This window comes from Chelonoidis abingdonii, chromosome 1 (genome assembly GCF_003597395.2).
Source record: "Chelonoidis abingdonii isolate Lonesome George chromosome 1, CheloAbing_2.0, whole genome shotgun sequence".
Taxonomy (NCBI): Eukaryota; Metazoa; Chordata; order Testudines; family Testudinidae; genus Chelonoidis; species Chelonoidis abingdonii.
In genome coordinates, this window is record NC_133769.1 from 115,835,112 (window position 1) to 115,849,917 (window position 14,806).

Consider the following 14,806-nt stretch of genomic DNA (forward strand, 5'->3'; position numbering starts at 1 on the left):
GTATTTCCAGGACATGGCGGGAAGTGGAAGTGAAAGAACAGGAGAGGAGAATGAGATAGAGAAATCAAGAGAAGAAAAAGAGAGAGTTCAGATTTTGCAGTGATGAGGCCACAAAAGGGGGAGGAAGGAGAGAGAGAGAGAAGAGAATATGACGAAAAGGAAGAGGAAGAGAAGGCAAGAGTAAAAGAGAAGAGAAGGAAGAAACAAGGAGGAAAGAAGGGAAGCGAACAAGTGATTGATTCTCACTCAATATATTTTATTAAGTGCCTGCATGCAGAAACTCACTGGCTGGCCCAGTGCTGCTGCATTTGAAATGATGTTATGTGCATTCCACATGCAATACTGCAAACCAGAGAAGTGTCACAACATGCTTGTGTTACCAGAACAAGACAAACAGAAGTGGAGATATACACATCTCCTGAGTTTTCAGGAACTTTTGTCCTTTTGAATTCCTCCCCATACCTCAGACTTCAGAGGGTCAACATTTGTAATTACAACCCGTCAAAAGCAATTCTCATGACAAATGCTGAAATTCACTCCTGTTGAAGAGGGCCAAGAAGTATGTCCTTTGTCCAAGATTTTTGGGAATCATTAATGATGTCGGATGCCTCCATTTGTGACTTGACGCACCTTAAAGTAGCCTGATTTCCAGAGCTTGGGCACTCAGCACTTCCTGAAAAATAAGGTCTTAAGTTGGCCACCTAAGAATTGAGGTACTCAAAATCACTAGAAACTCTTGAAAACCTTGCCCTATATTTTGAGGACTTAAGTGTGTCTTAAGTGATGCACAGGTCCAAGTGCTGGGCCTCTGCACAGATGTCATTTTCACACAAGCATAAGCAAGTTTTAGATTCATGGGACTCAAAAAAAATACAAACAAAAACAAACAAAAAAAAAAACACCTTGCAAACTATGTCATAAAGGTAGGACAAGATGGAAGCCCTGACAAAGGAAGGAAGTGTATGTGGGGTGATCCCTGGACCAAGTGTTGGGGTTACTAAATAAAAATATTGCAGGACATAAGAGCTACTCTTCCATCAGACCTTGGCATGATTATCCAACAAGTTCTTGGAATGTATTGGAGACAATGTTTTATTTCAGAAGGTGGAGAAAGTTACTAGGGGAGAGGCTGTTCTAGATTTGATTTTGACAAATAAGGAGGAACAAGTTGAGAATTTGAAAGTGGAAGGCAGCCTGGGTGAAAGTGATCATGGAATGGTAGGAGGGAAAACAGCACAAAAGAAGATAATGGATTTCAAGAACGCAGACTTCAGCAAACTCAAAGAGTTGGTAAGTAAGATCCCATGGGAAGCAAGCCTAAGAGGAAAAGTAGTTAAGAGAGTTGGCAAATTTTCAAGGAGATATTAAGGGCACAAAAGCAAACTATGCCATTGTGCAGGAAAGATAGGAAGTACGGCAACAGACCACCCTGGTTTAACCAGATCTTCAATGATCAAAAACACAAAAAAGAGTCCTACAAAAAGTGGAAACTAGGTCAAATTACAAAGGATGAATATAAACAAACAACACAAGCATTCAGGGATAAAATTAGAAAAGCAAAGGCACAAAATGAGATTAAACTAGTTAGAGACATAAAGGATAACAAGAAAACATTCTACAAATACATTAGAAGCAAGAGGAAGACCAAGGACATGGTAGACGCGTTACTCAATGTTGGGGGAAAAAAATAACAGAAAATATGGAAATGGCAGAAGTGTAAAATGACACTTTTGTTTCAGTTTTCACCAAAAAGTTTAGTAGTGATAGGACGTCTAACGTGCCAGTGAAAATGAGGTAGGATCTGAGGTTAAAATAGGGAAAGAAAAAGTTAAAAATTCCTTGACAAGCTAGATGTCTTCAAGTCACAAGGGCCTGATGTAATACATCCTAGAATAGTCAAGGAGCTAACTGAGGAGATATCTGAGCCATTAGCTAATATCTTCAAAAAGTCATGGAAGATGGAAGAGATTCCAGGGGACTGGAAAAAGGCAAATATAGTGCCAGTCTGTAAAAAGGGAATAAGGACAACCCAGTGAATTATAGACCAGTTAGCTTAACTTCAGTACCCGGAAAGATAATGCAGCAAATAATTAAGCAATCAATCTGCAAACACCTAGAAGATAATAAGGTGATAAGTAACAGTCGGTATGGATTTGTCAAGAACAAATCATATCAAACCAACCTAATAGCTTTCTTTGACAGGGTAACAAGCTTTGTGGATGGAGGGAAACAGTAGATGTGCTATATCTTGACTTTAGTAAGGCTTTTGATACTGTCTCGCTTGACCTTCTCATATACGAACTAGGGAGCAGATAGCGGATATGGCACATACAGCATCATAGGACACAGGGCAGCTCCAGGCCCCAGCACGCCTGGTGGTCCACCAAAGCTGTGGGACCAGCAGACCCTCCTCAGGCACGCCTACGGGAGGTCCACCGGAGCTGCCTGCCACCCTCCTGGCGACCAGCAGAGCGCCCCCCGCGGCATGCCGCCCTGCTTGGGGCGGCGAAATGTCTAGAGCCGCCCCTGACAGGACACCAAGTAACACCATGCTAGGATGTGTTGGGATGGAGCATGTCCACATTATAAAGGATGTCTCCTCTACCAGTACAAGGGAATCTTTTATCTATGGCTCTGTATAAATGACTGCTAATAATAATAATAATAATAATAATAATAACAACACTGTGTTCATGGCTGAAGGACAGCAGCTTCAACAGCACAGCACCCCTCATGCCTGTCCAGATTGCTGAGGGGTAACCACCAATATTCTGTATTCCTGGTTGGTGCATCCATTGTATAGCATTTAGCACTATTTATTCATTAAAGGTCCTTTATGCTGTATTAATTGATAATCATCTGGAATTTGAATCCATAGCCAAAATACAGCTATTTTATGCTGTGACAGCCTTGCTGTTCATTAGAGGGTGCATGGTGGACTTTGGTATAGAAGAGGGGCTGAAGAACACAACGAAAAAGGAGACGTTATTGTACTATAGAAAATAACATCTCTGGTCAGCAGGAAACAAGGGCCTAGGACATTCCTTTCTGGCGGTATGGATTGGGATTACGAAGACAGTCACTGCACATTGTCCTTATGGAGTTTAAAACAGAGTCTTGATCAGCTGGGCTAAGGGGCAGTGCCATGAAAGGGTTCCTCTGTTAGATCCTTCCCACGCTGACTGAAACCAACAGTGGAGTTGGGGACACACAAGCAGCATCAGAGGAGGTCAAAGGGCAGTGGTGGGAGCAGGTACAGAGTAGGATGAAGAGGTTCTGCCCTCTGCCTAGACAGCAGCATCGGAGACTCTCCCTTTCAGTGAGGTCTTCGCTTTTAGTCCATTGTTCTGAACATTCACCTCTTGCGTGGGCTGAGTCATCTGCTGAAAACGCTGTCCAGGAACAAAGAAAGATTACTGGAAGGACACAGGTAACCAGGGGAAAATGAGGAGACCCTTTCACCACCACCACCTCCACACGTGGCATGTGGCTGAAGCTGAAGGTCATAACCCTTCTTTCCAAATTGAAGAAACATCCCTAGTTACAGCAAGAGGTCTACCAAGGGGATAGTGAACACTGAAGGTGATTAGGATAATTGCTCCAGATACCACACACCTCCATTTGGCAATGTAATCACTTCTCCTTTGCTCCTCTAGTATACACAGTTCTCTCTTCTGAATGACAGAAATCACCATTACAAAGTAAGCCAGTAGTTACCGCACAGTCGTAGCAGCACCTACACGCTGAAGCTAGTCAAACAAAAATTTTCAATGAACAAAAATGTCAAGGTTCTTCTCATTTCACAGGATTCAAAACAGACCCACTTTTCATTTTCTATTCCATTTTTCATGAAGTTCCCATAAAAAAATGGTATCCAATGGTTACAGAACACCAAGGAATTTACAGTTTATGGCTCTGATCCTGCATGGCCCTTTATGCCAGCATGAGTTCCCAATTGTATTAACCTGACAGGATCAAAGTCTAAATAAAACTGAGGTCCATTGGTAGAGCTGTGTCCGGAAGACAGCCAGGGAGAATGAATGAGGGAGAGTACAGTCCCTCAGGCAGGGGGGCACTCACTGTCTGAGCAGTATGGGTTGAAGCCTAGCGCTGAATGGACATGGAGGCTAAATTCCAGGAGGGAAAGTGGTGCTTTAAATTATGGAACATGAGGTAGAGGGGAAGGGGGCCTGAAGTGAATGGACATCACTGAGCTAGAGAAGAGCCCCTTCAGGAGAGGGAAGAGCCCCCGTACTCAGACATATCTAAAGTGTTTCTTGCTGGGTGAAGCCCCTGAAATGTTTAGTGAGGCTCTCCTGCCATTCATGTGCTTTTTTCTTACATTCATGCTCAGTAGGATTAAAATGGCTTATAATCTTTCCTGTCGGTCAAAACCTCTTTATTCTACACTGACATCCAATTTCCCTCTAGCCTCAGCTCTGTTACAAGCTAATCCTCTCTCTCTCACACACACACTCTCTCTCTCTTTCTCTATCTCCCTATTGCCACCTGCTGTTTGCTGCTAGTGCAGTGGATCATGGAGGCCAGGGGCCTGGGTGTGTGTGTTGGATGCCTCCGAAAAAAGTGACATTCCACTGAACTGGCAGAACGGTCAGTGCACTCAGAGATATCGAGTCTGATAGAGTGAGCAAAGGGAGCAGAAGGTAAATAGAAGCCAATTACACTGTTGTTATTTCTAATTCCCATTGACTGACATTGTCAGTATGCACCAGATGCTGAGAGAGCTCCTGGAGCAACAGAATATAACCGCACTCCATGGGCCTGCAAGACAGGGATTCAGTGGAAATGTGGATAATCACGTGGGCACCAGATGGGATCTCAGGTTACAGATGGATTCAGAGGCACAACTACAAGGATTCAGCTCAGTTAGGGGCACATTGCAATATTCTTAATCACTTGGTATAGTACAAGTCACCCTGCTGAAGGCAGCGGAACTACTTGAGGATTTCGATGCTACTCAGTGTGTTAGGACCTCACAGTCTGGCCCTCCCAGCCTGCTCCTGGTCCCAGTGAAGTCAGGAGAATACTGTCCCCAGCTTCCAGGGGCGGCTCTAGACATTTTGCAGCCCCAAGCATGGCGGCATGCTGCGGGAAGCGCTCTGCTGGTCGCCAGTCCTGTGGCTCCGGTGGACTTCCCCCGGCATGCCTGCGGAGGGTCTGCTGGTCCCGCGGCTCCACCGAAGCTGCAGGACCAGCGGACCCTCCGCAAGCACGCCTGCGGGTGGTCCACTGGAGCCGCAGGACCAGCGGACCTTCCGCAGGCATACCACCGAAGGCAGCCTGCCTGCCGCCCTCCCGGCGACTGGCAGAGCATCCCCTGCGGTATGCTGCCCCAAGCACGCGCTTGGCATGCTGGGGCCTGGAGCCGCCCTTGCCAGCTTCAATGGGAATAGAATTGGAACCAAACACAGAGAGGAACTGATGCCCCAGTTAAGAGACAAGAAGGGATTTCCCCTTATGGCACATTACCAGTGAGTGGCAGGGAGGGGTGGTGGGTGTTCATACCATCCTATGGAGCTCTGAGCAAGGATCATCCATAAGGATCAGAGGTGGGTTGGAGTGAGGATTGTTCGCTTTAATTCTCAACATGATTCACAGCCTATTGCTATCAGTAGAGAAAAGGGTAATACCCTGTGACTGCTTTTGACTGAATCTCTTCTTCTGGCCCAAAAGAAAATGGCATTATATACTGGTGCAGCGCTGGGGCCTCTCTCTGTCCTTCTTTCATTTTTAAAGTGAATTGAATGCTGGTGAAAGATTGGAGTCTGACAGGCCTTTTTATCCATGAGAGAGCCAGTTCCACTGCAAACCTCCCTCACCAATAGACCCTGGCTCTGAGCTAGTTCAGGCTTCATGGTCATTCAGAACACGGCATCTTTGCTGAGATTGCCTGTTAGTGACATTCATAGCTAGAACTGGGAGGGAACTGGAATTTCCACCTTTTCAAACATTTGCTTTCATTGCAAGTCAGAACAAAAAAGAATTTAGAAATTTCCTGTGAAAAGGTTTTGTTCCAGGACGGTCAAAAACCATTTCCTTTTGATTTTAACTTTTTTTGAAGAAAAAAAAAAGTATAACATAAAATAAATTTTGAAATGAAAAGTCATTCTGAAATGAAAAAAATCAAAATGTTCCATTTTCGAAATTGTCCAGACAGAATGTTCTGACCTTCGCAAAACACATCATTTCAATTTCTTTTTTCAAAACAATTTTTTTTCAGAATCAACATGTCCCCTTGGAAAGTTGTGTTTCTGACAGTACAGTATTTTCCAATGGGAAAACATTCTGGTGGAAGATTTTCAGACATCTCTCTATGTAACAGAGATATGCTGATGCGGACAGCAGTCTGCTAGGAAAGGGCCAAGAGTCCCTTGACTTGTTTCACATAAGACACCGAACAGGAATGAAAAGGTAACAATTTTTGGTCACTACTGACCTGTGAGGGATTGTAGCCAAGAGGTAAAGGCACATATCTCCTTACCCCAGTCCCATAAGGCATTCATTTGCCTCAGTGAGGAAGAGCTTTCTATTGGCTTACATGGAATGTGTTGTGCAGGAGGTAGTAGAAAGCATAAGGAGCAGAGCAGAAGAGCGTAGAGGGTATTGGGTGATGAGGAGGAAGTATTTGGGAAGTTTTGGCTTACAAAGACCACAGGAATCAATGCCATGACATAGGGGCTGCATGAAGTTTATAGTGGGTTGCTGGTGGGAAATTCCCCCTGGACAGATAATTGAGCAGAGGCAGAAGTTGGAAAGTTGCTTTTACCTGTCTGATGGTCCCCTTGGAGGTGAAGAAGTAGTACAGCATATAGCCCGGAATCAGCACCATGGAAGACAGAGCCATGAGCCAGCCGATGCCCTGCCCCCATGAGGGATAGACATATTTCCCCAGAGTCAGAGGGGTCATTTCAACCACACTGAAGAAGAAAACACCCTGAAGAAACAGGATTAGCAGTCACATCATAGTATGGCACAAGCAGAAATATTCACTGACTTTGTCCTTTTGAGAGTTCCCTAAATTCTCACTATGAGTTATAGTCAATAATCACGCACCATTCCCAACAGACCCCTGAGCCAGGGCTCCCACACCGTTCCCAACAGCTCCCCGTCCCCCCAGCCAGGACTCCTGCACCTTTCCCAAGAGCTGTTCCCCAAGATCCAGGGCTCCTAGACCAGTCCCAACAGCTCCTCCTACAGCCAGGGTTCCTGCACCAACTGCACCTTTCTCTCTAATCTTCTCATTCCACCAGAGATTGTTTCTACCCCATTTCCTACAGCAATTGTGGCTGAGACAGGCTGAGAATGCATGGTAATGTTTTCCCCATGGTCAGTGCCCCTAAACTCCCCTGCCCCAGCCAGGGCACTTACACCCCTCCCTGCTTGGGCTTCTGCTGCACACCACACTCCCAAACCATTTCCTAAGAAGCGTCTTCTTAGCTGATTCTCAGGAGCTAGGAATGCCCCACACCCAGCGTTCCTGCAGCAATCCCAATAGCACCTCCTGCTGAGAGAGGAAAGGTTGGCGGGTGGGTGGAGGAGCTGAGAGATCAGCAGTGCTAATTCTATTATATCTGAGAGTGCCTCCTGCTGAGAGAGGCTTGGGAGGGTCTGAGGCTGGAGCTAGAGTGACTGAAAGTTTTCTCCACAGCCAACAATGATTTTTAAAGTCATAAATTACCGGTTCAGCTTCTGAAATATCAAACACAGGAGCAACCTATTACTAACTGCATGTTCTAGGCCAAGCTCCCCCCTCTCTTCCGAGAGTCAGTTGCAGGGATTCAGGTGGGAGAATAAAAGAGGATCTGCATATTTCTTTTCCTGCCAGTCACTTGACTCTTCTTAGGACCAACTTGAGTTTAATGCCAGATCTGGATTTGGATCAGAGTTACCTAGATTAAAATTTTAGTGTTTCCCTCACCCACAGAATGATCCCAGTGAGGAGGCCCTTCTAGATGAACCTCCCCAAAGACAGTTGCTTTGTTCTCACCACACAAACGAGGGGAGTGAAGAAGGCCCAGCAGAGCTTCCACCAGCTGCAAGGTTGGTAGCCAATCATCTCTTCAATGTTCCTGTAAAATCTGTTCACTCCTACAGTGAGAAATGTGTGTTAACAGCAGCAATGATATCTCAGCACCATTCTCATCACCTCTCTCCAGTGACCCGACACACAACAGGAGAAGGAGGACATGTGAGATCAGAGAGGAGAGCAGACATCTAAGGTGAGCATGGAGAAGTGTAACGCTCACTCCCCAGATAAAACATAGAGGCCATTGATACAAACACTGAACTGAGATCTTAACAGGTACCTGGATAATTTTATGACCACCAAAAACATCTACAGCTTCCCAAGCTAAGACAGTGATAGTAATCAACTAGGAAAGGTCTAGATTGTAAGCTAGACTAAGTCATAGATTGACCTTGGAGGCGTCAAGAAGGAATTCCCCGATATCCCAGCACTGCACAATTGGATGGGCATGTTACTGAAGGGGAGGGACTCTGGTTTCCACCTGAAGCATCAGGCATTGGACACTGCCAGGATACCAGGGCAGATGGCTCAGCAGTCAGATTTGGCCTAACAAATTCTCTGTTCATATCACACCCTCGAGAAATCCAAATCTAGAGGCTTGTGGACATTTCCATTTGTGTGGGAATCTCTGTGAACATGTGCTCAGCTGAGTGGCTGTCCAAGGAAGCAAGACGAGTGTCTCCCCAGGGTTTTACTAAAGCTTTCGGCTTTGGCCCAAAACTATAGTCAATTGTCAATCTCCCACCGACTTAAATGGTTAGTGTTGAGGACTTTTGAAAATGGCACCTTCTGTGCCTCTGGATAAGCAGCAAAGGAACAAGGTGAGTTGCACTTACCGTAACACCACGAAATTGAGATGGTCTCAAAGAAGACGAGGAAGAGAAGACACATGCCGCTGGCTGAATAATAATCAAACAGCTTGAAGACATAAATGCCACCCTGAGGAGACAAAGGCAAGGGGAGGTGGTCTGATTATGGAGTACAGCCTGGGTGGGGAGCTGAGGATTAATATCATCAGTACTTTTATCTAATCATTTTGCCTTCATGTGTTAATTTCTTTGGCCTATGGAAGCCAACAAAGATGCATCATTTTGTCATAATCTAATTCCTGCCATTTTAACAGACGTACTCTGGAATGTGGTCGAGAAGTGAGTGTTGAGACCTGGCTGAGGGTGGGGAGAGAAGCAGGACTCTCAAGTGGCTGCCTTCCCCCTCTAGTGTGAGGTGAAGCCACTTTGTAAAATGAATCCATTCTGTCCCTCATGCTGCACTTCAGATGTCTCTGCAGATGTTCCATGTTCTGTGACTCATCCAGCATGAAGTCACAAAGTGAGAAACCCAAACCCTGGCCTCCATGTCACTGAGCCAGGTCCCAAAGTCCACACACAGAGCCTGGGCCTCACTGCCGTACACCCAGTATAAGGATCTCTGCATTAGGTCACTCACTAGGGCATGTAAACATGGAGTTGGGTCTTAGTGTCACTGCCTCGGAGCCCCACCAGACCTGGTCTCTTTTGGTTTATCTCAATCTTCTGCATAGAGAATGTGTCACCCTCCAGGGCATAGGCCCATCCTGGAAGTGACAGGAGTCCCAGCTAGACTGACCACAAGCATGATGGTAACTTACTGAGATTTAATGTGGAGACTGCAGCTTGCTGGACAGATGATTGTGCTGAGCAAAGCCCAGACCAGCAGTGGCCCTAGTGCCTTTCACGGACAATAGCCCTTCCCCCAGGCTTCCTTTGCTGCTGTTATACAAGGAGGTGGATGGAAGAGCCCCAGGAACAGGTGCTGGAGTGAGCACAGGGAGAGGTACCTGGGTGATGTTGGAGAATCCAACAATGTAGGAGATAAGACAGACCATAGCAATGAAGAGCTTCTTCCTGGCCCTGAGGAGATAGGGATACTCATCTATCAGGGCTGTGACAAATCCCTCCACAGTGCAGAACTGCAGGAGGAAAGACACATACATACATAAATTCATCACCACCTTCTGCATTCCCCTGAAACATTCCTCCTCCTTCCCCCACTCCCCTGGCGTGGTGCCACCTCCCTCCCCTCTGGAGAATGCACCACGTCTCAGCCTGGATTTGTGTCACTTCTTCTATCTCTGTGTCCAACTGACCACTGTTTCCCTGCTGCCTGGAGGTGATGGATGACCTCACCTACACCTCATTTCCTGTGAGAGCTCCAGAATGTAGTGACGGTGCTGAAAGGCCACCACGCTGAAGTCTGGTGTGTGTGTGTGTGAAAATCCGTTCCTTCCACTTGACTGCAGGAGTTACCACAGGTAGCTGGATGATGGTTGGTGCTGTGGAGAAGGAAAGGCGCTGGTGTGGAAGTGAAGGGGAGGGTGGCTGAGAGGGAGGACTGGATATGCCAAGTCACGGGGAGACGGTAGGGGAAATAGAGATGGGCATGGGTATGGGAGACCATCAAGTGGGGGAAGATATGGGTGTGGAAAGCTATGGGCAAGAGGGTAAATGGCAAGGGAACTGGAAATCACTTCAGATTAAGATTGGTGTATGGGAGGAGAGGGAAGTGGGCACAGGAAGTCACTGGAGCAGATGTGCCTGGGGAAGTCCTAGGGGAGTTGTGTGAGGAGTAGTGGAGGGGGAAAGGAAGGCTGAAGCAGTAAATACCAATGGGATACACATCTCTCCATGTCCTAACTAGACCACATGGAACACACAGGAAGAGACGACCAAACTGTGCAATGCTCCTAGTGCAATCCACGTAACATGGTATCTTGTTTCATGATGATTACTGACACATAGTGGATCTAAATTCCAGAGCAGAAGCATGGTCTAGCAGCTTGTGCACCTGGCTAGAGGCTTGGAGGCCCCAAGGTCTAAGCCTGACACTGATGTGCTACATTACCTTAGACAAGTCATTAAGGTGAAAGGTTTCAAACTTGGATGCTTAAAGTTAGACACCCAAATAGAACATTTAGGCACCTAAATAAAAGTAGCCTCATTTATAGCCATGCTGAGCTCCTGCGGTTCCCACTGACATCAGCTGGAGCTGCGAGTGCTCAGTACCTCTGAAGAGCAGGCCATTGTGGTGTTTCCTGTTTGACATTGCTTAGGTTGCTGGCATGCTGAGTCCACTGCCTATCGTGCTGGCCAATAGTGTCTCATTGTTTTCTTGTCCTCACCCCTCCCCTCCCATCGGGCTGTCTGTCTCCATCTGTTATCTCTTGCTGTATGCCCAGAGTATAAGATCTTTGAGGCAGGGAGAGTCTTTTGTTTTGTGTTTGTGCAGCACCTAGCACAATGGGAGTCTGAGGTCCACGACTGGGGCTCTCAGGCACTAGCATAATACAAATAATAAATAATTGTTATTACTCTGTGTACTCCCTCCCTTCTTTCTCTTTACAGTGGCTTTGATGTGTTTTCTGAAATGTTTCCCTTTCCTCAGTATATTGTCATGTCTCTTCATTGTTCCTGTCACTTTTCTATTATAGGTGTCTGCCCCCACCCCCCAACCTGAGTTGGTGATCCTGTTATTTCCTGTTTCTTATTTCCATTCCTGATTCTCCCTCACTCTCCCCCCACCCCCGCCCCCAGCCAGGATCTGGTCACTCCATCAATGGTGGGGCAGGATACTCAGTAGAATATTGAGTCACTGACAGGTTGGCACCTCACATCAATTAGCAGACAAGAGAGTTTTCCCACAGCCCAGGGGGCATTCAGCCCCCATCACAGGATACAAAGAACTCTGGCTTCCAGGGAGAGCTCCTTGTATCATGCAGGAGAAGAGGACAGCCCAAAGGGAGTTTAACTACAGAAAAACAGCTGTGCAGTGGATAAGCTTATGAGTGGATGTTTCTGCTCTGCAGGACTCTGATTCCATCAGCAAGAAATGCTCAAGAATAACCTGCAAGAGATGGTATCACGTGAGACACACGCAGGCTTGGAATCACAAGGCACCACTAACTCCCCTGGTGGAGCAAACGCCTGACCTGGAAACTTGTAGTTAAAAGGAATCATTAGCATGTTATGCAAGAGGGTCTAGATGCAAGAGAACTAAACCCACAAGTGAAAACGTGTGCGTGTGTCTGGGCGTATCAATGTATGCCACTGTGGCTGTGAGTAAGAATTTGCGATGTCCCTCATGGCTTAGTAAATACACAAAGGATTCTTTACTGATGCTACTGGACACAGATAGAGCCTGTTATTCTCCTTGATTCTCCAGCAACCTGTGCTGCCTAGTGTCACCAAAAGAGATTCCCCTTAAGCCCAGTGTGACCAGGCTGAGTCCCAACTCTGTCCTCCCCAGAGCACACAGACACGGAGTTAGGCCCTGATTCAGCAAAGTGCTTAAACACTTTCTTCACTTTAAGCACATGCTTAAGGGCTTTGTTGAACTGGGATGGACTTAAGCGCATGTTGAAAGTTAAACATGTGCCTTAGTGCTTCACTGAAATGGGCCCTTAAGCACCATTTTTAAAAGGTATTTAGGTGTTGCACCACTTAGCATTGCAATGCCTAGCTGAGTTCAGAGTCTAAATCCCCTTGAGAGTCAATAGAATTTAGGGTTCTAAGTGCCTAAAGCCCTTTGGAAATGAGATTTAGGCTCCTAAATCAGTTAAGTGTTCAACACTGAGCGCAGCAACAGCTTACTGACAAAAGACCCCCCACTTTCATGGGGTTTGGTTTTATTGGTAGCTCATAAACATTACCAGAACATAAACTTCAATCTTAGCTTCCCTCCCAAACTTGGGTGTCCCTCCAGGACCAACTCTGCCCTCTCTCCAGGGAACCACTCTCACCTCCCTTCTAGCCCAGGTGCAATAACAAGCTGCACCTACTACAATGAGCCAGAAGAACTTCAGCAGCCTTCTGAAGGGTTGTAGCACCTGTTAAGGATGTGGTTTGACACGAGAACCTTATAGGGTGACTAGACAGCAAATGTGAAAAATCGGGACAGGCTTTGGGGGGGGGGGGTAATAGGAACCTATATAAGAAAAAGACTCCAAAATTGGGATTGTCCCTATAAAATCGGGACATCTGGTCACCCGAGAGCCTTACCACCTTGCTACCCCTGGCCTGGACTAAGCAGTCATGGACTGGACTGCTGACCATCCTGTAGAATATGTTCCTGTGCGCAACCAAGGCTTTCTGAGAACATGTGGGGCCTAATTGTCAAAAATGTCAGCCTGAAGTACTTGTACAATTGCACACTTGCATTTGTGTGCTTAGTTATTGCAACACATCCAAATCAGTAGCCTGTGTGTACTAATGACTAGCCAGGCACCTACCTACCTATTTGTCTGCACAGTTGTTGCTGCATGAGCAAATATAGGCATATTTTTTGCATGCAGATGCCGGCATCGTGGGTTCCACGCTCTATGTGTAAATCATACACTGAAAGAGGAAATCTCCAGTACGCCGATAGAAACCCTCAACATCTAGTTATCTGTTTTTCTAAATGCTTGTTCTGCTTTTGATGCCTCATGCACCCCCCCCGCCCCGCACTGACAGCCACCTAAGAGCTCCATGCCCTGTGAGACTGACAGTCATATGGGACTCTAAGACTTTCAGGTGATATTTGAGAAGCAAAGGCATCAATAATTCCACACAGTGCTTAGGAGACTTATTGTCATGTTTTGAACTATTTGCGAGAGCCAAGTGAATAATTCACAGAGAATAGTTCTTCCAGTGAACTTAGCTACTTTGGGAACATTTACTCATTATTTGAGATTATTTGCCAAATAATATCTGCAATAAGTCCCGGTCTGATCTATTTGGTGGGAGCATTCAGCATGTGAAACTCCAGCTGGGTTGATTAGATTTGACTGGACATTAGATGTGACAGTTTGGGGAATATGTCCACATCCATTTATGGATTTCATGTGGTTTTATGAATGCTATCTGTAATTGCAACCAGTTTGTAATTGTAGATCAGATCATCCATTTTGCAGCATTTTGTAGTAGAGAGGCTATGTAGAGGGGAGGGGAGGGAGGGAGGAAGGAAGATGTGACAGAGCAATCAAGGGCCATCCACACTGAGCAAATTTTCCCTGCTCAAATAATAGGGTTTCTGTCAGCAGGGCCTTTGGCTTTGAATGGACTTTCTTCACAGAAATTTGTCTGGGGAGGAGGGGAGCTGGAATCCCACCCCTTCCCCATCTAATCCAATCTTTTTGACAAGGTAGCTGCTTTCGAAGTCAAGGAAGCCATTTCATTAACAGGAACAGAAGACAAGCTGGAGTGAGTGAAGGAATGAAGAACTTTACCTTCCCTAAGGTCTTGAACCAAACCCAGGACTCACAAACAAAACTCTCTTGTGCTTTTTAAGAATAAGGGATGTGTGTTTATGTTTAAGACATCCCTTTGCTAAGCCTGTGTTTCCTTGTTTTACTGACACATTGCCCTGAAGGGGTTAACTAGAAACCAGAGCTCCCACCACCAGGTGAGCTCTGCAAAGAACTTGTCTAAGTCTTGGTCTACACTTAAAATTTTGATCAACATAGCTACGGCGCTCAGGGGTGTGAAAAATCCATACCTCTGAGCATCATAGCTAAGCCAACCTAACCCCCGATGTAGACGCAACAAGATTGACAGAAGAATTCTTTCATCAACCTAACTACTGCTGCTCGGGGAGGTGGATTACCTACAGCAACAGAAAAACCCCTTCCATCGCCGTAGGAAGCACCTACTCTATGGCTATTATGTCACTACCAGGACCCAGGGGCTAGGAAGCATGTAGGATTCAGCAGTCAGATCCCATCACAACAGGCTGGTGTCCCTCCAT

The 14,806-nt window shown here is 46.2% G+C and overlaps 1 protein-coding gene across 1 annotated transcript in view; it reads right to left on the minus strand.

Annotated features, from left to right (window-relative positions):
- Window positions 1-3,287: 3,287 nt before the first annotated feature.
- Window positions 3,288-14,806, minus strand: part of LOC116815467 (sodium- and chloride-dependent GABA transporter 1-like) — a 39,319-nt gene continuing 27,800 nt past the window's right edge. Inside the window, exons 10-14 of the mRNA XM_032763892.1 lie at window positions 9,864-9,995; window positions 8,884-8,986; window positions 8,009-8,109; window positions 6,788-6,955; window positions 3,288-3,392 (exon numbers count right to left, since the gene is read on the minus strand). Coding sequence (XP_032619783.1) covers window positions 3,288-3,392; window positions 6,788-6,955; window positions 8,009-8,109; window positions 8,884-8,986; window positions 9,864-9,995 — 609 coding nt within the window. The remainder of the gene's footprint in view (window positions 3,393-6,787; window positions 6,956-8,008; window positions 8,110-8,883; window positions 8,987-9,863; window positions 9,996-14,806) is intronic.